Source organism: Perca flavescens, chromosome 11 (assembly GCF_004354835.1).
Source record: "Perca flavescens isolate YP-PL-M2 chromosome 11, PFLA_1.0, whole genome shotgun sequence".
Lineage (NCBI taxonomy): Eukaryota > Metazoa > Chordata > Actinopteri > Perciformes > Percidae > Perca > Perca flavescens.
In genome coordinates, this window is record NC_041341.1 from 13,769,772 (window position 1) to 13,795,963 (window position 26,192).

The 26,192-nt window shown below is 41.2% G+C and overlaps 2 protein-coding genes across 2 annotated transcripts; one reads left to right on the forward strand and one right to left on the reverse strand.

Moving 5' to 3' along the window:
* The first annotated feature begins 367 nt into the window (after positions 1 to 367).
* ccnyl1 (cyclin Y-like 1) lies at positions 368 to 14,865 on the forward strand. Its single transcript, XM_028591631.1, has 10 exons — positions 368 to 1,484; positions 5,120 to 5,194; positions 5,550 to 5,593; positions 6,120 to 6,220; positions 6,605 to 6,640; positions 6,723 to 6,774; positions 7,939 to 8,058; positions 9,082 to 9,248; positions 14,306 to 14,468; positions 14,689 to 14,865. The coding sequence occupies exons 1-10, from the start codon at positions 1,322 to 1,324 to the stop codon at positions 14,803 to 14,805; spliced, it is 1,038 nt and encodes a 345-aa protein (XP_028447432.1). The 5' UTR covers positions 368 to 1,321; the 3' UTR covers positions 14,806 to 14,865.
* Positions 14,866 to 21,625: 6,760 nt separating this feature from the next.
* Positions 21,626 to 24,946, reverse strand: fzd5 (frizzled class receptor 5). Its single transcript, XM_028591376.1, has one exon. It carries the CDS (start codon positions 24,524 to 24,526, stop codon positions 22,757 to 22,759), a length of 1,770 nt encoding a protein of 589 aa, XP_028447177.1. The 5' UTR covers positions 24,527 to 24,946; the 3' UTR covers positions 21,626 to 22,756.
* Between the last annotated feature and the right edge of the window lie 1,246 nt (positions 24,947 to 26,192).

Below are 26,192 nucleotides of genomic sequence, written 5' to 3' on the forward strand. Positions count from 1 at the left end.
CAAAAGGTAAATAGTCACTATGCAGATGTGATATTTTTTATTATATTGCAGTAGGCTATTACATATGCATTTATGTGTATGCAGCATACAAATCTGTACTTGCAAAGTAACTAGTAACTATACCTGTCAGAGGAATATAGTAACACAAAATATGAATTACTCCCATATAGTAGCAGAAAATGGAAAAGCTCATGTCATATTGCTTGAATGAGGAGGGTGTACTGATTGACAGGTAGATAGCGCAATAGAGGACGGGCCTCAGTTTCCACTGTCAAAAAAGGGTGTGGGTCGTTGATGATACAGAAATAGTAGCCTTGTAAATACAGTTCATCGGTTTAAATCGTCTCCAACAGACAGCTCCTTTAACCAATAAGCGGCTTCAAAAGGTCCTTGTTTTGATTTATTAGCCAGTGGGAGTAAATGGAATGTCTAAGTGGGCGGTTCTACAAAATCCCTGTGCCAAGTAGTGCCGTATGTGAGCTTCGGCAACAGATGGCGGCGGTGGCGGGGACTATCTACACCCGACAAGAATCTGAAAGGGTGGAGGCACTGATGGGGGAATTCTTTCCAGCTACTAGAGTTGGTTGTCTAATGAGGAACTGGGACATGGCTTGGTCAGTCTGACCTCATTTAGAATTTCTTGCCTACGTTCTTGGATTTTCCTCTTTTTACCTTTATTTTCCACTGGAGGCCGCAGAAACCTCGGGCTAGATTTGGCCACACGCCGACCTGAGGGCACAAAAATATCTGCGGGATTGTTTGGAAAGTCTCGTGAAATGTATTTGCCAGAATTCGGCAGTTTAACGTCGTAACGTGTTTATTTTGTAGAGTCGATTGTGTTTACACGATAGCAAAAATTGTAATTAATGTTGAGTAGAAACAAAGTTGATAAGCTAACTAGTTAGCTAGCACACTATAATGCTAGTTAGCTAGCTACCTAGCAGAGCCTCTCTAGCATGTTGAATGGATGGTTGAATGAATGAATTGGCGAGCCCTTGCATTTAACTAACAACCGCTTGTTGTTATTACAAGAACACGTCGAATATTAGCTACATGAGACGACACATATTTTTCATAGGGTGAGCATGTGTGGCTAACTCCTCTTTGACTGTTACACTATATACGTTTCCCTCAAATGGACAGGAATGCGGTTCCAGGGAGTTGGCGGACAGCGGCGATTTAGCACGCAAAGATAGTGTGCTAATACTGACACAAGCCTGGTAATGTTTGTGAAACTGCGGGAAGTTTGTTTTAGCTAGCTACAAATATTTGCACTACTTGGACTTGGCTGTAATAGTGTGAAGCTAACGCCCGGTTTGGGATGGGGAATAAGGTGTCATGCTGCGTCTCTCCCGAGTCGAGCCCTAAACTACCATCGAGACAACCGGCAGAGCGGCTGGAAGAGTTCCAGACCAGCACCGAAGTGAGCGATGACAACACTGTGCCCTACCTGCAGCATATAAGCGACAGAGAGGTCCCTGATGGTATGTGTCCACCTGAACACCAGTGATAAATGGATAGCTTCAAGCTTAACCTTTCCTGTGTTTGAGCCCATGCAAGTCACACCCATTTTGTTTGTTTATAGGGAGGTTAATCGTAATCTAGTCACCGCCATAGTGAAGAAGCTCCTTCACATGACATGAAAATAACCACTCCATATGTGCACAGGCACCCAGTTATTTGTGCCAGCATAAGGGGCCTCTCTACTAATATTGACACACAAACGAGGTTAAGCTTAGTGTAACAACTTTGTGATATACAGTGGGGGAAATAAGTATTTGACCCCTTGCTGATTTTGCAGGTTTGCCCACTCACAAAGAATGCAAAAATCTACAATTTTAATCATATGTACATTCTAACAGTGAAAGACAGAATCCCAAAGAAAATTCCAGAAAATCACATCATATGAATTTATTAAAATTGATAACCATCTGATGAGGAAAAACAAGTATTTGACCCCCTGGACAAACAGCATGTTAATATTTTGTAGAAAAGCCATTATTGGTCAGCACAGATGTCAAACGGTTTTTATAGTTGGTGACAAGGTTTGTGCACATTTCGGCAGGGATGTTGGCCCACTCCTCCCTGCAGACAGCCTCCAAATCATTTAGGTTCCGAGGTTGTCGCCTGGCAACTCGAATTTTAAGCTCCCTCCAAAGATTTTCAATCGGATTCAGGTCTGGAGACTGGCTAGGCCACTCCAGAACCTTGATGTGCTTCTTCTTCAGCCACTCTTTTGTTGCTTTGGCGGTGTGCTTAGGGTCGTTGTCGTGCTGAAACACCCATCCTCGACCCATCTTCAGCTCTCTCACTGAGGGAAGGAGATGTCGGTCCAGAATTCCACGATACATGGCCCCGTCCATCCTCCCCTCAATACGATGGAGTTGTCCCGTCCCCTTGGCTGAAAAGCACCCCCAAAGCATGATGTTGCCACCACCATGCTTGACGGTGGGGATGGTGTTCTTTGGGTTGTACTCGGTGTTCTTTGCCCTCCAAACACGACGAGTTGAGTTGAGGCCAAAAAGTTCTATTTTGGTCTCATCTGACCACATCACCTTCTTCCAGGCCTCTTCTGAGTCGTCCAGGTGGTGAATGGCGAACTTCATGCGGGCCTGTACATGTTTCTTCTTGAGCAGGGGGACCTTGCGTGCGCTGCAGGATTTCAATCCATGACGGGCGTAGTGTGTTACCAACCGTTTCTTTTGTAACTGTGGTCCCAGCTGCCTTCAGTTGATTCATCAGTTCCCCCTTGTGGTTTTGGGATGATTCCTCACCGTTCGCATGATCAGGGACAACCCACGAGGCAAGATCTTGTGTGGAGGCCCAGACCGAGGGAGGTTGGCGGTGGTGTGGTGCTTCTTCCATTTCCTGATAACTGCACCGACAGTTGATCTTTTCTCTCCAAGTTGCTTTCCGATTCTCTTGTAGCCCATCCCAGCCTTGTGCAGATCAACAATCTTGTCCCTGATGTCCGTAGAAAGCTCTTTGGTCTTGCCCATGGTGGTGATGTTGGATGCTGGTTGTTTGGGTGTTGACAGGTGTCTTTTATACAGGTAACAAGGTGAGGCAGGTGTATTTCATGTAGACAATTGGTTCGGATTGGGTCTGTGTCTTAAAGAAAGACTAACTGGCTTGTAGGAGCCAGAATACTTGCTGTTTGTCCAGGGGGTCAAATACTTGTTTTTCCTCATCAGATGGTTATCAATTTTAATAAATTCATATGATGTGATTTTCTGGAATTTTCTTTGGGATTCTGTCTTTCACTGTTAGAATGTACATATGATTACAATTGTAGATTTTTGCATTCTTTGTAAGTGGGCAAACCTGCAAAATCAGCAAGGGGTCAAATACTTATTTCCCCCACTGTATTCTCTTTCATAACTGCAGTGATATACACACAGACACCCTCTTCAGCTATTGCCAAGTTGCCATACGTGTTGGTTGCCATCAAGCTGCTAGCAGTGCACTGATGATGATCGTGACATTCTTCGCGCTCTTTAGTTGGGCACTGATCAAATTAACCATTCAGAAATTAGCAATGAAAACAAGCCCCCTATCATCCATTCATTGTTGTCTTTAACCAACCTCAGTTTTATTTCCATGGCCTATTTTTGAGTGTGGTGGGGGAAAAACAAAGTACAAATGGAGAGAGATCACGCCTTAGCCAGAACAAACATGTTTTTTTTTTTTTTTAAATAAGCTTACTGGGCACAAACTGCATCTTGTAATGTGCCATTAACTTGGTATCACCATGCCCATTGTTAAAGCGATAAAGTGTAAACTAAGGTTAGCAAATGGGACATGTCTTTAGACAATCCCCGCCCTCATATTTTTTTTATGTTTTAGCTCAGCTTTGATAACATGCTGTGATGCAGCCCCCTGATTTGGAAAGCATCTCGGATATTTCGCTGTGATGCAGACCCAAACTCAATTGTGTACTATAAGACCTAGTGTCGCCACTTCTCATTCACTCCCAGACATGCACAGTGTTCATCCCATTCATGTTGTTGTGGACAGTAGTGTGTGAGTGCAGTATGGCAAGAGCAGCTGTTGGCAGGGTGAGGGCCAGAATCTGTCCAACAGTCCTTCTTGCATTCCTCATGTCTCTTCTTGCTGTCCTCACTTCACAAATACGGCCATTCCCTAATCCCCAGTCTTTTATGTAATGTGCTGTCTGCACCGATTTAGATAAAGAACACAATTTTCAAAGTCATGCTTATGTGTAAACCAGTGTTGTCTTTGTGTTTGCATTGCTTGAATTTACAGTTCTGTCTAAAGTATTTTAATATCCACAAATATTTATCCAACAGTATCTACCAATAAGTCTACGTAAACTAATACATACAGTAAAAAGTTTTAAGTGTAGTTTTTATATATATATATATATATATATATATATATATATATATATATATATATATATATATATATATATATATATATATATATATATATAATTAAAGCTAACTGTGTAGGAATTGTAGCCTTTTTATACCAAGTCCACAAGTTATAATTAATTTATCTTAAAGCAACACCAAAAATTCTTTTGTACCTTAAAATAATGTTTCCGAAATCGTTTCAGTGGTTTATCAACTTGTAACAGGGTGAACAGCACTTGTGCATTTGGTTTGCGGCCCTCTATCAGATATAACCTCACTATGCAAGTTTTCCATATCGGGTAGCGGCTCTGTAGTTCAAATGACGGCGGTAGTGGACAACCTGTAGGGGGACCGAAGAGGAAAAGTGTTTTGGTGTTGCTTTAAGTCTTGTTTGGTGTAAAGTCTTTTGCTGTCTCCAACCTACAGACATAATCTGGCAATTAAGATGAAGCTCTGCCAAATCTGTCTAGCAGGCATTTTCACTTCCTGCTTGTCTCTGGCTTTTGGGTGTGACATATATCCAAAGCATTGTTACTGTATAGTGGATAATGTGAGTTCACAGAATTACACTAAGTGCTATTATCAGTGTATTTGATCGATGTCTTAGCTAATGGCTTCCTGTTCTCTCCTTTGGCTTTATCACTACCTACAAGTGAGAGCTAAGTAGCACATGCTGTGCCTTTTTATTGACAGATTGTCATTACAAAGCAAGCGCTAATGTACATTTCTTGTTTTCTCAGAGCTGGCATTAGAGTCTAACCCGTCTGACCACGCCCGAGCAAGCACCATCTTCCTTAGCAAGTCCCAGACAGACGGTGAGCAATCCTAACATGGCACACACACAAACACACATACATACACAAACATACACACACAGCGATGATTCACATTGGCCATCTTCTGTAAGATACTTTGAAGAGCAAACACACTAATTTGAAACACAATTAAGTGTTGAATGTTAAGTCAAATGTGTTTTCAGGGGTTGAGGTATTAATAAACTGGAGCCACAAGCATCTCTAACAATTAAGTCAATTAGAGCTGCAAGTAAACAATTATCAAAACATTCCAGGTGTAATCCTACATTTGATTATTTACTAGATGCAGTGCAGAGTCGGAACGCTGATTCCTGCTTCTAGCTTGGCTTTGTTGAACATTTCTTCTTCTTTACAGTACGAGACAAGAGGAAAAGCAACCACATAAATCATATCAGTCATGTAAGTCAAAATCTAATAAATTCATAAATCTGATTGCTGAATTGATTATATGTGCAAAGCTATATTTTCTTTACTGACCTGGAGGTAATTTCACACTGTAGATTGGCCAGTTAAAGTTTTTAAAGGTAGTTAGTTTAATGAATTGGTTTATGCTTCTGATAGTAGATCTTTTGTATTCAATATCTTTATGTTAACCAATTGTTGTTCCAAATCCAGAATGTCAGTGTAGAAAAAAAGCCTGTGAAACAACATTGGATCATAGCACACGGAGTTGGACTTGAAACAGAACGGTGGAAATTTTGCCAACAATAGTAGTTGTTCATAATGTCCATTAACCAGATAAGGCTAGTACATCTAGCTCAAGTAAAAAAAAAAGGGTAAACCAGAAAACCTTAACACCAGACTTATTAGAGACTTAGGAAACTGTTCAGAAGTGTGGAACCAGTCTAAAGAAATGCAGCCACCAAGACTCTTCCTGTCCTGTGATCAGTTCAAGTTATTGATTGTGTGATTTCAATGTCTCAAGGTATCTCCTGGTCCAATGTCCAAGAAATACAGCTCCTGTTCCACAATCTTCATAGACGACAACACCGTCAGCCAGCCAAACCTCAAAAGCACAATCAAATGGTGAGAGAATTTCACACACAGAGAAACGCAAACACACAAGGCTGTGATGTCCAAAAGTCGCTCATTTCACATGAGAAAATCCTGTTGCATCACAGCGTGGTAATCCTAAGTAATACTGAATGTATGCGTGACTAAAACGGATGCTCTAACGCCTAATTTAGGACAGTCCTCTGTAATGACATTATTTCAGTCAATTTGGAAAAACGCATTTCATCAGGATTATCTCTGTGTTAAAATAAAGCCTCCTTGCTGAGTGTGCGCAGCTGTTTTGTCACACAGAGGTCTGACACACACAGAAACACACACTGCATATTCTCCCATGTAGATTGTTTTTATCAACACTATTTATGTTCTCACTCATTTTGCCATTTTGTCTTTTTCTAGTGTCACGTTAGCAATATACTACCACATCAAAAACAGGTAAGTGCACATTTTTAATATGTGGCACATTATATTGTTAAAACTGGCATGTGTGTTGACAGGTGTATTATGTGTTCCTTAGGGACTCGGGCAGGTCACTGGACATCTTTGATGAGAAGTTGCACCCCTTATCAGTGAGTATGTCGATGGGATTTCCTCAAACTCTGAAACTGTGACTTGCTAGTCAGTGTCTCAGCACCTGGCTCCCGTCAGCAAGACAGATGAACAAAATGCAATTCCTTCAAGCCAGTGGTTTTGATTCATCCAGTCATTTATCTATTATTTATTCCATCTATCCAACCAGTCAGTCGGCCTGAGCAACTTTAAGATTTTGCTGCAATTTATTTGCAATTACTTGCATGTTGAATCTGAACCTAACAACTGGAAAACCATAACCATTTACCATACACCAAGATGAGAGATGAGATCTGGTATAATAGCTTATCCCTTGTGTACATACAATCTGAATAAATGTGGAAAATGTATATGTTCAATTATTTGAGACATTATTTCTTTTTTTTCTTTTTGTCCTTGCCTTCAATTCCTTTCCATCTGAAACGTAGGTGGTGTCCCAATACAAAGCCTGTTTTTTGTGTAGTGACAGCTGTACTCCATTTTCTTCCTTCAAATTGAGATTTTTCAGTACTAACCTGGCATTGAGGGCTATCCATAACACAATGCGAACAGTTCAAGGAAAAACATAAACAGTAGGGGTCAGTTATGAATCATTAAAATGGATGTGATTCACTGGTTAAAAAAACACAAGAAGGAAACAATTGTCCTTTCTCCTCCTCTCTCGTGCTTTTTATAAACGGTTTCCATTCAGTTGTCGACTTGTGATAATGAGCCGTGAGTGGTGTCTCACTCCACAATGTGGTGGTTTTTCCACTGACTCTCACGGCTCAGTTTTTTGGGGACCACTCCAAGCTGAAGATGACCTCCAAGAGAGGGGAGGTCGAGGACCACAATGGAAATAAGTTTGTAACTTTCTTGTGTTATCCTCGACGGTTCTGTTAAATGTGCAATGTCACTGTGATGGCATCTTGTTATGCATTTATTTCTGTTACTGTCTAATTAATCAAATCAAAGAGGAAATTTTAGGACAAAACTAATATCAATGTTGACGATATTACAACTACCTTTTTTAAAAGTAACACTCTGATGGAGCAAACATTGTTACTAAATGTCTGCTTGTAGTCTTGTATATTAAAGGAAAATTCAGCTATGTATCAACCTGGTGTATTTGCCATAAATGCGGCCATGTGACTCTGTGTGTATGTGTGGTTTGTCCCATACAGAGAGACCCAGTACCAGATGACTACTCCCGTGTAGGCCCAGAACACAAACTGATCTACCGCTTCGTCAGAACGCTCTTCAGCGCCGCACAGCTCACTGCAGAATGTGCCATTGTTACTCTAGTAAGTCGGTCTCTCTGTGATGCTTTTGATTTTACTTACGCCAATATATTGTTAGAATAATGATAATATTGTTGAAATCCTGGCACTCAGTGAAGACTTTAGTTTAGTGCAAAATTCTCGGAAGACTGAATACGTCTATATGTTTGTCGTACAGTCTTTATCAAATCGGACACTAAAAAACACACAAACATATTTTTATTAGGTACTTTTAGAATCATATATCAGTCCAAGGCCATTCGTTAAGATGCTTTTATTGTAATCTGTTAAATCTTTTTTTTTTTATAGTTTTTCTGAAATCCAACAAGACATTATTGAAACTACATTTGGTAAAGTGTAAAGTTGTAGAACACAGAAGCAAATTTTTTTTGTGCATGTAGGTAAATACTGTGGTATTACTATAAACTGATCACCAGAGGGCAGTAAATGCTTACAAACTGATTTGTCCCAAATGGAACTTGACAGGTGTATGTGTTATGATCACACAACACAGTCTTTACATTAGAGAAGATTAAAAGAATCATATTATATGATGTTAAAGACTGAGCAGATTTGTTTTAGAATGTGGCGATGTAAAACCAATTTCTGCATTCAGCATTTCTGTCACAGTTTCTTTCTTTGCCGTTTTGAATTTAACATGACTGGCAGTTTTTCAAACTGAGGTGCACGAATATTTGTTTTCAAAATGGCAGCCGGTCCCAAGTAATATCACCAACATGTTTTAGTTTTTGCAGCTAGCGGCATGTTTGATTTGCCTTGGCGTGTTCTGTTTCCAGTGAGTAATGTATAGGTACAACATTAGTTAAGTAGTAGATCTAATACAGTTACTAATACAGTTACAATACCACTAAACGCACGTATAGGAGAATTTCTTGGTACATAATATGTGGATTTTTGCCATAACCCAACGTTAACCTGGCTGTTGTCCCTGGTAGCATATAATAAACTAATATAAGGATTCAACTGAGAAAAACCCTGTCCGTTCCCAATTAAAATTTTGACCATTGAACATTTTTCTACCTCAAGGTGTACTTAGAGCGCCTGCTGACCTACGCCGAGCTGGATATCTGCCCCGCCAACTGGAAGCGCATTGTCCTGGGAGCCATCTTGTTGGCTTCCAAAGTCTGGGACGACCAGGCTGTGTGGAACGTCGACTACTGCCAGATCCTTAAAGACATCACTGTGGAGGATATGTGAGTTATTGTTGTTTTTTACACGTCTGCTGTAATAGAGAGGGGGGAGACACAGTGTTGTATAAATATGGGGATAATGGGGCACATTTTCTCTCCTGGAAGACATTCATAGTGTTGCTCTCAAGAGTACATGAAAAGCGACAAAAATAGTTGTGTCAAGAATGGGGGGGGAAAAAAAGAGTTGGATAGATAAGTTCAAACCCTGGCTCCTCTCCTCCGCATAGCTGGCCAATCACAGGGTGAAGTTGGTGTGAATCACAAATCATTGGTTTCAGAAAGTTCCAGAAATGGTCGGATTGAGCCCCCCCAATCCCACGTTGGAGCTGGATTTTCCTCTTAGGGTTTAGGAGTGAGTTTGTGCTCCGACTGAAGCAGTTCAAGTATCTTGGGGCATGATAAGAGCAAGAAATCACATATACAATAAGCCTAAAAGAGTTTTCTTCTTTCTAGTCAGTCCCAGAAGGGTCACAGGGGACTAGGGGGAGTAGGGGACTACTTTTGCGTTACCTCGCAATATGTTTTGCGTTCTCTTGCAATATGCTTTGCGTTACCTGGCAAAACTTTTCTTCTTCCATTCCTCCTGAGCCATAGGTCTTATTTCCACTCGGCTGCCCAGCGCAATGAATCAGCTCGTTGCATTTTACTTTGAGCTGGGAATTATGCTGATATATACTGTTCAATGGGCACATTCATATCTCATTTAGGGTGCACGATGTGGCGATGTGCGTTCCCTCGCAATATGTTTTTCGTTCTCCTGAAATATTTTGCGTTCCCTAGCAATACGTTTTGCATTCCCACGCAGACAAAAAAGAACTGCCGTAAACTAAGTCAAATCACATCTGGTCGCTACACACGTCCCTCACAGCCCATGCAGACACCAGACATGATGTAATTGTTGATGTAAATCTGATGTTATTAAACAGATTTGTCCCACACAGTACAGGAATATAGTAGACTATTACGGGTAGAAAATGAACATATAGGCGACTGGAATGGTTGTAGCCATAGTTGATTGTAACCACAGTGAAGGCTGTATTTTCACGTTTTTGTCCCTGAACTAGCGTTCTCTCTTTGTAACGCTACTAGGGAGCAGCAGATTCTCTGCTAATTGAGTGCTTGTTCATCGCCACATCATGTGAACCTCTGACATCGCACATTCTCTTTTTTTATTTTTTTTTTATACATTGAAGAAATAGGCTATGGATTATACCCTAAATGAGATATATGAATGTGCCCATTGAGCAGTATATCGGTATAATTCCCAGCTCAAAGTAAAATGCAACGAGCTGATTCATTGTGCTGGGCAGCTGAGTGGAAATAAACACATGGCTCAGGAGGAATGGAAGAAGAAAAGTTTTGCGAGGTAACGCAAAGCATATTGCGAGGGAACACAAAAGTTATTGCGTGGGAATGCAAAAGTAGTCCCCCGAAAAAATCTCACCGTGACCCTTCCGGGGCTCCGTATCATTCACTTTTAGTGAAATGAAATCTGAAAATAACTAATAAAAAAAAAAATCTTAAAGGGTACCTACCGTTTTTTTTTTTTTTTTTTTTTTTTCTTTTTTCAACCTGGATCTTATTTTCCTATGTTTTTGTGTCCAAGGGCTCTTTCACATCGGCCTCGTTTAGTACGGTTGAATTATGCTAGTTTGTTTGCCCCGCTGGTGCGGTTTGTCAGGGCAGGTGAGAACGCAGCATTCGCACTCTGGTGCGCACCAACAGCGGACCAAACTAGCGTACCAAGACCTGCTTGAAGAGGTGGTCTCGGTACGCTTACAATCGAACTCTGGAGCGGTTCCTTTGTGGTGAGAACGTGATCTGTACTCAAACCCCACCAACTATACATACTCCGCAAGTCTGAGCTAATGTCTCCTGTAGTCGGGTGTGTTTAGCAATCTGCGATGCAGCAGAGCAGCAAACTAGCAGCTTGCAGTGTTTCTATCACAGAAATAGACTGTGGTCAAGCTTGCCGTCTAAAAAATTGGAGACACCGCACAGCAGAGCAATGTCTCGGTAACCAGAGCAGACGTAGTAACGTCTCTCACGAAACAATGTCAGATCTCTTTAATGAAATGAGCTGGTTTGACCATGGAGATGCAGGAAATATGCACTAGTCCAGAACACAGGACCTTCTTCCTGTATTTACTTTCTTGCTCCCGCCCAAGCAAACAAACTACAGGTGTGAAAATTGTGTCTGGTGGGTCTTTGCCATTGGTCCACCTTCACAAAAGTGCTTGTTTTGCCACTGACAGGCTCAGATTAATATTCTAAGTGTCTGACAACATTATGGAAAGTATCCCTTCAGAGATAGACCTTTTAAACTTCTTTTTTTTTAACCTCTTTCAGACCTTTCTGTTTAAGCACAAACGGCTCTGAAGTCGCTGGCGCTAAACCCGCCAGACTGCATTTAAAAAAAGCAATACTTTTAGCGTGTATAGAGCCAACATATTTTCACATGTAAATCGGTAAACTGTGTTTATTTCAACCAAAAGTTGTGATTGTTGGAAAGTGGAAAGACGACTTAAAACAGTTTTATTTTGTTTCTGTCGACTTAGAATGAAGTGTATTTTACGATGCTGCAATGTTTATTCACTTAGACACTAAAACATAGGAAAATAGGTTGAAAAAAAAAACAGTAGTTACCCTTCTAAATTGTTGTTTCCTGAGTTGTGGTAACATTTCAAATTCATCTCTAAATTTGGTTGCTTTGGGTGTTTCTGAGCTCCAGATTTTTGAGGAAAAAAGAGATTCCTAACAAATACAACATGGTTCTGGCTCAACATGCTTGCCCCCTCCCCCCCACCACCAGCTCCCAAAAAAAAAAAATAAACAACAAAGATGCACTTAAAGCAGACATAAGAGTGCTGGGATGGATGGCAGGTGTAATATCTCTGCTGTCCCTCAGGCTATAAGCCAGTGAAGAGGCCAGGGGTTGCACTCTGACTTTATTTCCTACAATTGCTTTTCCTGTGTGTTTGTGTGTGTATGTGTATAAAAGAGGTTGAAAGTGCCTGCTTGTTTTTTCGTGATTTGGAAAGGTGCGTGCACTGCCTGTATGTCCGTGAGTCCCCATCCCTCTCTGACTCTTTCTCTCTTTCCTCTCATATATGTATGACCCACACTCTCTCTGCTCTGTTTTCATTGCTGCCATTCAAGTGTCTTTGTGAGCCTGGTTGGGTCTGGATGGAGGGATGGGAAGAAGGGTAGAGAGAGAAACAGAGAGCCAGACGGAGAGAAATGCAGGGGAGGGTCTCAAGTGCTCTCACTGCTTCTAGATAATGGCCCTGGCTCTCATCCACTCCATTAGTTGCCCTGGGAGACCAGACATCACACACACTCGTGCTCACTCTCACCACCTTTGCTGACCAACAAAGCATCCTAGATGCTGTCTCCTTGGTGACCACTTCCCTTAGCTTTTCTCATGGCTGTGATGATGATGATCATGATGATGAGGAAGGATGATGGAGGTTATAGTCTGGAAAAAGATGAGCTGTGATACTCCAAGTGGGTGCTCGGAGATACATGTCTGATTGCCTGCAAGTGTTTGTGTGTGATCTCTGTGGAAGAGATTTTTGATTCCTTATTGCTCCATGAGCACTTCCCATGTTGAATGTATAAAGTCAATGCACAAATAACTGACTATAAGGTAGGGCTGGGCGATAAAACTATCTCGATATGGGGTCGCGATAAAATTTAAGTCGATAACAATTAACTTTGGACATATTTTACTTGATTTGGATTGATCTAACAGCCTATCGCACAGCAGAAATAAACGCCATTCCATTTCAGAAGGTGGCAATAATGCACACCAAAAGTTGTTGGCCAACCGCCACAAAACATCAATAGAAGAAGACGTTTTTGGCTTGCCCCGTCAAAGTACACGCCCATTTCCTACGCAGAGCATTGTTTGAGCTACTGGCGGTGAAGAAAATGGAATAAATGAGTGGAATCTAGGGGCATGGGCACGAAAGCAACGGTGAAAGTGAACTTGCGTCATCATCCAAAGCTGAGGAAGTTGTTGACAGAAAGGTAACCAGACGTCCATTATATGGAAGCGGTTTGGATATGTCAAAAGCGACCAAGACGGGAAATATTTACATTATTTGCATTACTAACTTGTACTGTTTTGTTAATGCAGATAAAGCATGTTTGCGAAGTTGTTATTCAATATATTCTTTTATCACACAATATATTCTAAACCAAGCCATGTTTGCACAGTTAAATGTTACATTATGTTCTATTTTTTTTATGTTAATAAACTACATTCTAAAGTTTAACTAATGAACCCTCTGGTTTCTTCAGGCTTCAGTCATTATCAGGATACTGTATATTGTATATCGTGATAAATACCGATATTGATAGATATGGAAAAAATTATCGTGATAATTTTTTTTGCCATATCGCCCAGCCCTACTATAAGGTCCTTCCGCTGACTTTTACAGTGTGACCGTTTCTTCAGTAAAATCATATCACCTGTAAACACGGATAAAAGGTTTTCTTCTTTGAAGAATATAAATATATTTTATTCTATTGAATAGCTGTCAACCGTTTTCCCCCTCAGTATCCCAAGTTGCTGATCAAAATGCATACACAGGGTCTTCATGTCCATTTTATCAGAGTTGTGATCACGGTCAGCGTTGTCCTTCTCTGACATGATACACTTTCAGTCCATTCGGGATCTCGTTGGATTGTAATTGTTATTACTTTGGTGATTATCATTTGTGACTGTTGTATTGAGTACTGACCATATTTACAGTGGCTTTGAAAAAACAAGATTTTTTTTTTTTTTAAATAACCGTAACTGGCAAAAGCTCAAATGCAGGCTAGATGGCTCAATTAGCTAGGAGGTTAGAACTGATTTGCTGAGATATGAATTTTGGAGCTTGCTTTGGCAATACATTGCTTGAGAAGATGACCTTGCGTCCCTTATATTTCTTTACTGGGCGTCTAGGACTTTTATCCTCTGTTCCTCTATCACACTGTCCTAAAGTTCTAGAGTTTGAGTTAGGGGTTTTTGGCTGTCTGGAATAACCCTCAGGTCTCTTTCCACCCTTCAGGAATGAGATGGAGCGCCACTTCCTGGAACTTCTCCAGTTTAATATCAACGTGCCAGCCAGTGTCTATGCCAAGTACTACTTTGATCTGCGGCAGCTGGCTGATGACAACAACCTCAGCTTCCCTCTGGAGCCTCTCAACAACCAACGCGCCCAGAAACTAGAGGTGAGCTGCCCTCCTCAGCCGTCGACCAGCAATTTCTGGTCTTCCGGTTTGTGTCAGTGCGATGCAACTGGAATATTTACCCCTCTGCTCTGGAGCCGATTTATCATTTTCTGATCTTGCAGAGTTCTTGAATTCAAATGCCTCTGGTTAAAACGCAACAATCTATTTACCTTATTCTATGATAACTTATCAGTAACAGAGTTTGTGTTTGTCTGTCCAGGCCATTTCAAGACTATGTGAAGACAAGTATAAGGACCTGAGTCAAGCAGCGATGAGACGATCCTGCAGCGCAGACAACCTGATAGGTATACGACGCTCCAACGCTGTGCTGTCATAGGCCAGACTGCTGCCCTCTGTTTTCTAAAAGCCCAGCTAACCCACAGCCAACCCCCGGACAAACGTCAACCTCACAGGTTCAACACATCCACATCAGGCAGGATTCAGGCTTGAAATGTTACTGTATGATGGCAATTTGCAATCACAGCTGTAGAGCTGACTGAGAAATTACACTTGAAAATAAGGTGTTAACCTAAAAAGTTCACCACACAACTATTGTTTTTACAAATCCCTTATTTATTTCTTACTTGTCCCTTATGTCCCAGAGAAAGTGTTAAGTAGGAATTGCTCAACTGCAGTTATCTCAGAGGGGTAGTCTTTGTATTGTAATAAACATGTCATTTTTCCAAAATGTATTTGAATTATTCCATGCAGCCGGGGGTTATTCTATATGTAAGTTGTCACCAAATTCCACGAGAAGACCAAAACTAACAATGTGTTGGTCTCTGTGTACTTTCTGAGTTCCCTAACCCGTCAGTGGTATTCAGTCCCAAGGCCATTGGTTTGTACTAGGGATGGGGCCGATCCGATCCAGTATCGGTATCGGGACCGATACCAGCGTTATTCACATACCGTATTTCCCCGATCCAACCTGCGGAGATTTCCGATATCCATGAGCCATGTCTGCGCTTTAACGTTGTCTGCTGAAATGACTCCACAGGTGATTCCTGCTGGCTAGTTGCAAACTTTGGATGCTCTATAGTTTTTAATCTAACGTTACCTCAAAGGGGAGGAAAGGGTGCATTTGTTGGATTTTTAGCTGTGGATTAATGCACGTTTGGTGCTCTTGGTGAGTATTTACAGCAGCAGGCCGGTGTATGTGGGATTAACTTAAAATAAACAGTGTACATTACATTACTACTGGTCGTGTGTGTTCATAGTAATGAAGGAACGTGCCAGCCAGTGCAACATTGTGGCCCATTGATGTCTTTTAATAGTTTTTGGACAACAATGGAGCTCTGTGTCGGTCCGGTCGAGGCAGATGGCCGCCCAGGTGAAGCCAGGTTCTGTTCGAGGTTCCGGCCTGTTAAAAGGTAGTTTTTCCTCGCCACTGCCGCACTAAGTGCAATTGCTCTTGGGGAGAATTGTTGGGTATGTGTAAATTAGAGTGTGGTCTAGACCTACTCTGTAAAGTGTCCTGAGAAAACTTCTCTTATGATTTGACACTAAATTGAATTGTTTCTGTCGCAGAGGAATGAGATATATCGGGCTTTGAACACATCGACAATACTTGTTAATAGGATCAGTTCATTGGTGGTTTTGGTTTTTTCATGGGATTTGTTTACAATAAGAAAATGTATATCACCACCAGACTTATCTTTTAATAGGCACATCCGATCGAATGCAAAAGCTGTTCCTTGTAAACCATAGTTTATACCAAAAGTTTTGAGAGTGTAAAAACAACGTGTTTACTGTTAATTCCAGTGGTGTTGGATTCTATTTCAGTAATTATCTACACATTTTGAATTTGGATTGAGCACACAGCATGTCAAAGTATTAAACTATAAATATTCCACAGGAGTTGGCTGAAGTAAACAAACCTTCAGTCAGCTGTTTGTAGTGTGTTGAGAATCAGGAGTGCCAATCTGGGGTCAGTTTTACTTTCCAGACACTTGAGGTGGTCTAAAAAGAGTGTTTTTTTTTGTTTTGTTTTTTTATACAGATTCTGAATCAGTATTTAATTGAGTGGCTCGATACAGCAGTTAGGTTGACATAATGACAACATATAGGTTGGGTCCACCCTCAGTATTGTGCCCCTTAAATCCTTCCTGACCCCGCCTCAAAGAGCCCGTCAACAGATTTCCAATCCTGTACTTATCCCAGGCCCCCGACCAGAGCTTTCAAACAAACTACATAGATATTGAGGGGGGGTGTGGGGGGAGACTGATGGATACTCCCCTTCTTTTTGCTTACTATGTAGGCTACCTAGCTGTGAAATTTGTCTTGTTTTTAAATTGAAAAAAAAAAAATTTGCAGATGGAGTATTTTAAATAAACACTAATCATGTTACAAATGTATGTTGTGGTAATTGTGTCTGATCTGCGATCATTTTAATGTGATCTATATATGTTTTTGTCAATGTTCGGCTACCTGTGCTGTCGTAGCACTAAGCTGATTTAGCCAGTACAACCAGTCCACCCACCATCCAGTTGCAGTGCAAAAACCACCTCCACTGACATTATAAAAAAAAATGATTGTGCTTTCATAAAATACATTAACCTTTCGGGGAAAATGTTTATGGCCTTATCTGCTTTTTCAAACAGGTAATGCCATTATATGATGTAATATTGTATAGGCCATCATCTTCTAACTAAACTGATCATAAGACACGATGTGTCACGATCTGCATGACTCAACACCTCAACTAAACTATTTCCTGGATGAGCTTGTATGGATGAGTAAGTATTAGCCTTTTTTGCTGTCATTATGCCATCTTCTATTTATCATTTCTAAATGGCACTTTTATAATACTAATGTGTCACCAATTAGAATGTGAGGGAACTAGAGTCTCACACAGTGTTGGTCACTTGTTAACCATGTTTTGATCTTAGGACCCGGTGTCTTAGTCAGACATCTTATGACTACCATATAAACGGTAAATAAAACAGTATGGTGCCAATTAAAGTAAGTAATAGCAACTGACAAGTGTACAACTGTTCAAGTTTCTTTGCAGTACATTTTTTCCTTGACAATTAGGACTATGATGTACAAGAACTTTGTCATATGTCATTTTCATGTGTAGCTACATGTTTGCATCCTGGGTTAATGGTTTAGTACGCACTAAGTTATTAATTCAATCACATTACAGTAGGACCCAGTAAAGATTTCTGCCATGGTAAATAAGTTGTTTTGAACAGTGTTTAAAACCCACACTTACTTACTAAAAGAAGCATTATGTCATAAACGTTATAGTATAGCTTGTTTATGTTTATGACACGTTCATTCAGAAATATTGAAGTTCTAGTGCTTCTGCAGTGAACAAACTGGTGGATACCGCCTTTTGTCAACTGTCAGAGATTGTGCATTGTGAGATACTGTTTTTTTACTTTTACTATATCTTTTTGCATTATGCAGGGCTTAAAGTTCTCAGACACCATGCCAAGTTTTACATTTATATAATGCTTATTGTATATAATATACATTGTACGCATTTCCTCCAGGGCAGCATTTCAGGCTCACAAATGGTTTCTTGCTTTAACCCATGCATTATGTCACTGTGTGCAATGCAATGATGGATCATGATTTGGATTAGTATTTAATAAGCTGGTTTAGAGAAAAACAGACATCTATTTTACTAAAACGTTATTAATAGATTTTATCAAGAAGATTTACCAAATCATGCTATGTATCGACATAGTGATAAAGTTAGAGGATCTATCTACACTACCGGTCAAAGGTTTTAGAACACCCCAATTTTTTTGTTTTTTATTTAAATTTTAGCAGTTCAATCCATGAATACCTTGACGTGGTGAACTGCCTGAGGTTAAAAAAAAAAAAAAAAAAAAAGTAAGGTTACCCAAAACTGAAAAATAATGTACATTTCAGTATTTTACAAAAAGGCCTTTTTCAGGGAACAAGAAATGGGTAAACAACGTAAAGCTGTTCTGCAGCAATGGAGGTGGATCAAGCTTTGAAAGTTGGTGCTACCAATTCCCACAGGTGTTCCAACTTTTCTGGATTACTTACAACCCCCTCTGTTTGGATAAAAGTATTGTTGGAACACACTGTGGTACCGTACCCTCATGAGCATTATTTGAACAGTATTGTACTGCAGAAAGTAGTGTGTTGCCATACAAATGGCGGGAAAAAGGAATTAACAATGGAAGAGAGACAGACCATCATAACACTTAAGAATGTTGGTCTTTCCTACAGAGAAATTGCAAAGAAAGTCAAGGTGTCAGTGAGTACAGTATTCTTCACCATCAAAAAGCACTTGGGGGAACTGGGGGAAACTCTGACAGGAAGAGGTCTGGCAGACCCAAAGCCACAACAGAATCAGAAGACAAGTTTCTGAGAGTCAACAGCTTGCGTGATAGGCGACTCACAGGACAACAGCTTCAAGCACGGCTTAATAGTGGTCGTAATAAGCAAGTCTCAGTTTCAACTGTAAAGAGAAGACTTAGAGCTGCAGGTGTGATAGGTCGAGTTGCAGCAAGAAAGCCATTGCTAAGACGTCAAAATAAGAAAAAGAGGCTTGCCTGGGCCAAGAAACATCGTCAATGGACTACTGAAGACTGGAAGAAGGTGTTATGGACTGATGAATCAAAATTTCAAATCTTCGGTTCATCACGCAGGATTTTTGTACGCCGTCGAGTAGGCGAAAGGATGGTTCCTCACTGTGTGACATCAACTGTCAAACATGGAGGAGGAAGCATGATGGTCTGGGGCTGTTTTGCTGGATCCAGGGTCGGTGATTTGTACAGAGTGAAAAGCACCCTGAACCAAAACGGCTACCACAGCATTTTGCTGCGCCATGCAGTACCCTGTGGTATGCACCTAGTTGGTCAGGGGTTCATCCTACAGCAAGATAATGACCCAAAACATAAGTCCAGGCTACGCCAGAACTACCTTAGCAAAAAAACATGATTTCCATTGTAGAAAGAATGCCGCGAGTGTGTTCAGCTGTTATATCTGCCAAAGGGGGCTACTTTGATGAGTCAAAAATTTAGAATACATTTTGGTTTATAAATTGATTTCTTTTTTAACTTCAATTGTTCATTTGTTCTATTCTTTCATTTCAGAGTACAATAAAACATTGAACTGCATGAATTTCAATAAAAACCTGGAAAAATTGGGGTGTTCTAAAACTTTTGACCAGTAGTGTATATCACCCACTCTTAGCTCAGGAAAACAAATCAAAAAACAGAATCACTCTATATGTGATGTGTGAATTGCTCAGTCCCTATTTGCGACCTAGTGGAGTATATTAATTGCTTTTCGCTTTTTCATTTTAGTATCTGTATTCTGAATGTGACAAATGAAGTGTCCTTAACTACCTATTGTCAGTGATTCATGAGTGTCCTAATCTAAATGTACTGCTCATTATAGAGTACAGATAGATGTTAGTGAATGAGGAGACTGTCGGAAGAGAGAAGTTCTATCAAGTTGTGTTTTAAAAATGGAAGAAGAAATTGAAGAAAATAGGAGCCTCCAAGTGAGTAAGACTTTGTTGATTTTAAGAACCTTTTTTCAGTTCCTCTAAATGCCCCGTTAATGGATATTCTATTTAATTTTCAAACTTTAAAACTGTTTTCATGTTTATTGCCACTAAACAGTTAAACTTTCATTATGTGGAGATTATACTGGAATTTAAGCTCCCCCATTTATTCAACTTTTAAATCAAGATGTTTAGCACGTGATTTTCTTCTAGTTGAAATATGTGCATAAACGTAGCTCAAATATACCTTGTCAGACAGGTCCATACGTGCTTGAACCTCTGCCACTAGAATAAAACTATTCTGCTCTCAAGTCCAGAAACCTTGAATCAAACATACGTTACACCAGATATCCAGAAACACTCAGACGTACATGAGACATGCACTTAACTCGAGATCAACTCAGTTTTAATTCCACAATATGAATCAAAATCTACAATATTTATTTTTTAATAATCTTTGAGGAACTCTATCAATAACAAAGCAGTTTACCAACACTAACTGGCATCCATCATCATTGCTCACACAATCACATTCACTCGCACAAATCAGGCTAATAAATTAGAGATATCGTCTAGCATGTGGACACACAGTAGTCTAAACAACACGATTGGCCAACAGCATTGAAAGAAAATATCACAGACCATCACAGCAGAAAACAAATGTGGTTCTTTTTTTTTCAATTTCTCAGTCATTTAGTTCACTTTGTGTCTTCCGATGTGACCTCTGAAAGGAGATGGGAGGTTCCTTCAGTTTATGTTGTCAAGGCTCCTAAAACGGATCATCGACATTAAATCACAGACCCCTGCTAAGACTTTCTGCTCTAGAATGTTGTTTCATACAACTCGGTACAGATCTCCATAATAGTCAGCAGCAGGCGGTGTGAATACAGTCAATTGTGATGAAAAGCAGCATTGTCCAAAAGCGCTTGTTTATGCTATAAATTTTCAAATATAATAACAAACAAAGTGGACATTTAAAAGTCCTTTTGTCTATGCAATGGTCCCAAACACCTAAAATATTGAATTTAAATTAGTTTTTAAAGATCATCAAAAAGCAGTAAATCCTCATATTTTAGAGGGTATAGCAAATAATGTCTTGTTTTGTCTTCTGTGAATTTAAAATGATTAGGGATTCATATTTTTAATGAATTACTAGACTAAATATTTCAGCACTATTTCTGATTAATAACGGAATGATTTGGTTTGAAGTCACTACATTTAAGTGGAAATTGTCCCAAAAAAAGCAACATAATGGTTAAAAAAAAATAAGTGGGCTGTGAGTTTTTTCATTTTCAACTAATCTGTTAATTTTTGTCTTGATTGTGGAAATGCCTGTCACCAAGGGGGCTTGTTGCTAGTTTTTTCCAACCAACTGTACAAACGTCAGTTAACGGTGTTTATGAAACCGAGGGATTGGAGAAGCTGACACTGCACATTTTTGGCATTTCCGCTTTAAATTACTTTAATAAATATGTCGATTATCAAACACGTTGCTGGTTAATTTTCTGTCCATCAACTTTGAAAATCTATAATCCTAACATCTGTCTGTTCAGAGTCCATGTCTTGGAATCACAAGAAAAGTAGAGCAATGGTTCTCAAAGTGAGGTCTAGGGACCTTTTTAGAGGCCCTTGAGTTGGTATCAGGGAGTCCACAGCAGAATTGTCAAACAGAAATAATATAAAAATTAGAATAAAAACCTATTCCAATAGTGGATTTCACTGTAACCACTATTGTTCCGTAATGCATAAATTTTTTTAGACAGTTTGGGTACAAAATCTTATTTGACTGAGGGTCTGTGGTCTAATGTTGATCTGTTCGGGGGAGTCCCTGATGTGGACACAAAGTGAGCAGCTCCACTGTCGACCAGCAGAGGGGGGTAAAGGCCAAGGTCAGTTTCATCCTGCAGCTTTAACATAATCACTGCCTGTTAGTTCACAGAACACGAACAGAAATAGTTACAGACTTTAGGAACTTTAAATGGGATGTAAACCAACAACAGCGCTTAGAGGTTATAACGGTATCCATCAAGGCTGAATTGCTTTTTGTTCGATTCCCAGATTACTTCGAAGTCTGGGAAAACCTAAACAAAGAGTTTCTCAGCTGTTTCAGTTTCTAATCATACAAAACACACCAGATGTCACACTTCACATTAACATGAAACAACACATTTATGTACAAGTTTATACAGTTCAAATCAGACAAGATTTGTTTCTCTGGTGTCTTACACTTAGCTTGTGGCAGTGGCATTGGTTGGTTACAAACTAAACATATCCCACCATACACCTAATTGTTTTTACAGCAACTTTATACAATATATACATAAATAAATATGTTTTTTTTCTCTTAGTGCTCAGGATAAGCAGACAAGTAGAAGCAGGTGTGATTCCATCATGGATCCATGGAACTCTATTAGGTTTGAAGATTGTTTTCTCAGCAAATGTCGTTTGGTCAGCTGTTTCAGCTCGACCGCTTAGAAAAGCAGCTCCAATTGTTGGAGTCACTTTTCTCAAAAGTCAAACTCTCTTTTAAATATTCTGTTTCGTTTAAATTCCTATTAACCAGGTTGTTTGTTTATTTTTTTTTCCCTTTTTTTGTGCTCTGAATCTTTTGGTCCCTTGTGTGTCATATTGTCACAATCATCTAGTTTTTGCGCGAGCCGATATTCAGGGCACACAGTCCTCCAGATGTTGGTCCACAATCACTTTCTGGGCGTTTGGATACTTTAGTTAATTTCCGAGTGTGTACAGAGAGGTGACTGTATGAACATCAATCCTAGTAACTGTGCCAGTCAGTTCATATATGCGATGGAACAGCTTTGTGGTAGATCCCTGATGTCAGCCCAGTTCCAGTGTGTCCAGTTAAAGCAGTACTGGCCTCACTGTACATGGAGGGTGGAGCAGTGGCTTTCTGTGGCCAGCAGGGGCAGCATCGTGTGACAAACCTCCTCCAGGACTCCAGGGTCTTTCCTGACCAAATCCAGACTCCTGATGTGATGCCCACCACTAAGCACATGAAGTACTTGAGCATGAAGACGGCATAGTCCGGGCCCACGCCCAAGCGCTGGCGCTCAGACGGGCAGGAGCAGGCCAAGGCTCGCTCCCAGCCGGGCCTGTAGTGCTGCTCGTAGACCAGGCAGGCCACCACGATGGTGGCGGGGACGGTGTACAGCACCGTGAAGAGCCCGATGCGGATCATCAGCCGCTCCAGTTTGTCCGTCTTGGTGCCACCTTGCTTGATGATGCTTCTGATGCGGAAGAGAGAAACAAAGCCGGCGAGTAAGAAAAGCGAGCCGGTGAAGAGGTAAACCACGAGAGGTGCAAGTACGAATCCCCTCAGGCTTTCCAGGCTCTGGTTCCCCACGTAGCAGATCCCAGCCACAGGGTCCCCGTCCACAGAGCTGAGAGCCAGGACGACGATGGTCTTGACGCTGGGGATGAGCCAGGCGGCGAGGTGGAAATACTGCGAGTATCCGGCGATGGCCTCGCTGCCCCACTTCATCCCCGCAGCCAGAAACCAGGTGAAGGACAGCACCACCCACCAGATGGAGCTGGCCATGCCAAAGAAATACACCAACAAGAAGACAAGGGTGCAGAGAGCGGGGCCAGTGGTGTCGTAGAGGATGTGCAGCTGGTCGCCACCAACAGTGCTGCCGGCGCCGCACGCCACTCGCTCGTGGCCTGCCACCAGGCGGATGATGTAACCCAAAGACACGAAGAGGTAGCATGCAGCCAGGAAGATGATGGGCCTCTCTGGGTACTGGAAGCGCTCCATGTCAATGAGGAAGGTGGCGACAGTGGTCAAGGTGGAGATGAAGCACAGCACCGACCAGAGTCCCACCCAGAAGCTGGTGAAGGCGCGTTCGTTGGCTGAGAAGTAGGGCTGGTGGCAGGGCTGGGCGCAGTTGGGTAGGGGACCGGTGTGGACCTGGCCGTACGGAGTGTGGGACTCCCTCTTGATTGGGACCAGGGGGTCTCGACAGCGGCACTCCCTGTCACACTGCGGGGGGCTGGGTGGTCTGGCCCGGCCTTTAGAGGTGGGCTTGGGGAACGGTGGAGCCAGCGTGGTGGTCTCGCTGCTGTTCTGGTCCATGCACAGGGTCGAGTCGTCGCCCAGCTGGGGCAGCTGTTCGCAGCTCATCCTCTCGGGCCACTCGAAGCCGTACTGGCTCATCAGAGGGGAGCAGCCCCGCTTGGCCCGTTCACACACAGACCGGCAGGGGGGCAGCGGCTTGCGGTAGTCCGGCAGGCAGATGGGGGTGTACATGCTGCACAGGAAGAAGAGCAGGTCCGGAGAGCAGCGGATCCGGACCAGGGGCCAGAACTGGTGCACCTCCAGCCCCACCTCCTCCTGGGTGTCGTGATTGAACTGGTTGGGCATGTAGGTCAGGTTGTAGCCGATGCCCTTGCACATCGGCACAGTTATGGGCTCACACACCAGATCTTTGGAGGCTCCTAATGTGAGACCAGGACACCGGAACAGCAGCAGCAGTAGCACGAGGGGCCGCGGGAACCCCGGGCTGCACGTCGGGTGCCTCACCGTAGATGCCATAGGCCTATAGAACATGGTTTAAAGTGATCGATTTAGAGTCATTAAAACGGAAATAAAATAGTAATGGAGGAGGGTAAATTAGCTTCAGTTCATCTCAGAAACCTGGATGAAAACGTTATTCTTCTGCTGAATGGATCAGAGTTATATTGTGCACCTTCTTTTCTCTAGAATGATTCCAACAAAACAAGTTGAACTCCTGACGGTAAATCCAGTTTGTGCGGCAGGCCGAGCCTCTGCTGTCAATCATTCACCAGAGCTCCCGCAATCAATACAGAGAAAGTTCATCTCCGGTGGTCACGTTCCAATAAATTTAACGACCTAGTAACATTTTTACCAGCTCTGTTTGTTCCTGACAAGTCGCACACGCCAGAAAAAGTCGCATTGTGACAATCGCGGTCTGTGAAAAAAAAATTAAAAGACTAAAAGCTGTCCAAGGAAATGTGAGAAAACAAATGAATGTTTAAAGTGAGCATGAAAGTCTCCAGTGAGCCCGGTGTGTTATATCCACTTGGCGTTTATTCCCTCAGTAACATGAAGCAGCTTTCAGGCACATGTTAGTTTTTTTTTCTTTTCTTTTCAAAGTTTCACAACTGTCATCTCTGTTGCCTCTAAAGGGGTAAAAAATACAATAAAATACAAGAATAACCCGAAGCGTCGTTCAGGGTAAAAACTTATCCCGTGTTATCAAGTGCAGCAGCGTGCGCGTGCAGCCTTCTCTGAGCCCCAGGACGGAATAAAGTCCGTCTGAAGCTGCTGCTGCAGCACCTCCTCATCACACACAGGGACTGCTGCATTCAGGGGCTGTCGGAAATGTCATGATTCGACCATTAGCGGATGAGCGAGTATGGAAAAGTAGAATCTGGCTTCCCTATTAAACAAACAATGTCAGTTGTAAACCCCATTTATAGATACATTAAGATAACATAGTTATCCTGAGGGTCACTGTTGTGCAGATTTTGCAGTGCAAATTAGGAAAGAGTGCAATGCATGTAAAATATCAATAGTGGTACAAATATAAAAATAAAAACAAACAGATGTCCAAATCTAGACAATGGCAAACATATAATAAAGGCTAATGGTAAGGGTCACACAGTGCTAAAAAGTGGTTGCATAATTTGATTTAAAGCGACATGCTCCAACCCAAAACAAACTGACACATCTGCGATGGAAGATGAGGCATTATTAATATCTGACCACATATCTTTTACTCAGCATTTAATTAGGAATTATGCCCTTTTAGACCCTAATCAACAGCAATTAGCAAGTTTGTACATAACATGCTTTATATAGTCCTAAGGCAAATAAAAATGGGACTGCAATTAGATGCCCTATAAAGAGAAAAATCGGCAATTTAAAGATGACATTAAAAATAGACAAAAATAACAGATTATACAATTTTCTTGTTACAGTGATTTAATTACTTAAAGTGTCCTTGTAGTTTGCAGCAAAGTAACTAAGTACATGTACTCTAGTTCTGTATGTTTTTTAGTTTTTTCAAGTTATATTGACAGTTTTTCGTGATACATGACTTAACCAATTTGTCTAAACTGTTTGGCAATTCATTTTCTGCGAAACGACTAATTAATCATCGAAACGTTTTAACACGGTTCATATTAATTTACAGTCTATAGTTCAAATGAGATCCACCTCAACCATCTACAACATCAAAACTCTGCTTGCA

What these genes read in the sequence shown, in the direction of transcription:
- fzd5 (XM_028591376.1), bottom strand. Translation starts at nt 24,526, where the DNA reads ATGTTCTATAGGCCTATGGCATCTACGGTGAGGCACCCGACGTGCAGC.
- ccnyl1 (XM_028591631.1), top strand. Translation starts at nt 1,322, where the DNA reads ATGGGGAATAAGGTGTCATGCTGCGTCTCTCCCGAGTCGAGCCCTAAA. An exon ending in CTCAAAAGCACAATCAAATG is followed by an intron (nt 6,221 to 6,604) that starts GTGAGAGAATTT and finishes GTCTTTTTCTAG; the next exon opens with TGTCACGTTAGCAATATACT. An exon ending in TACTACCACATCAAAAACAG is followed by an intron (nt 6,641 to 6,722) that starts GTAAGTGCACAT and finishes TGTGTTCCTTAG; the next exon opens with GGACTCGGGCAGGTCACTGG.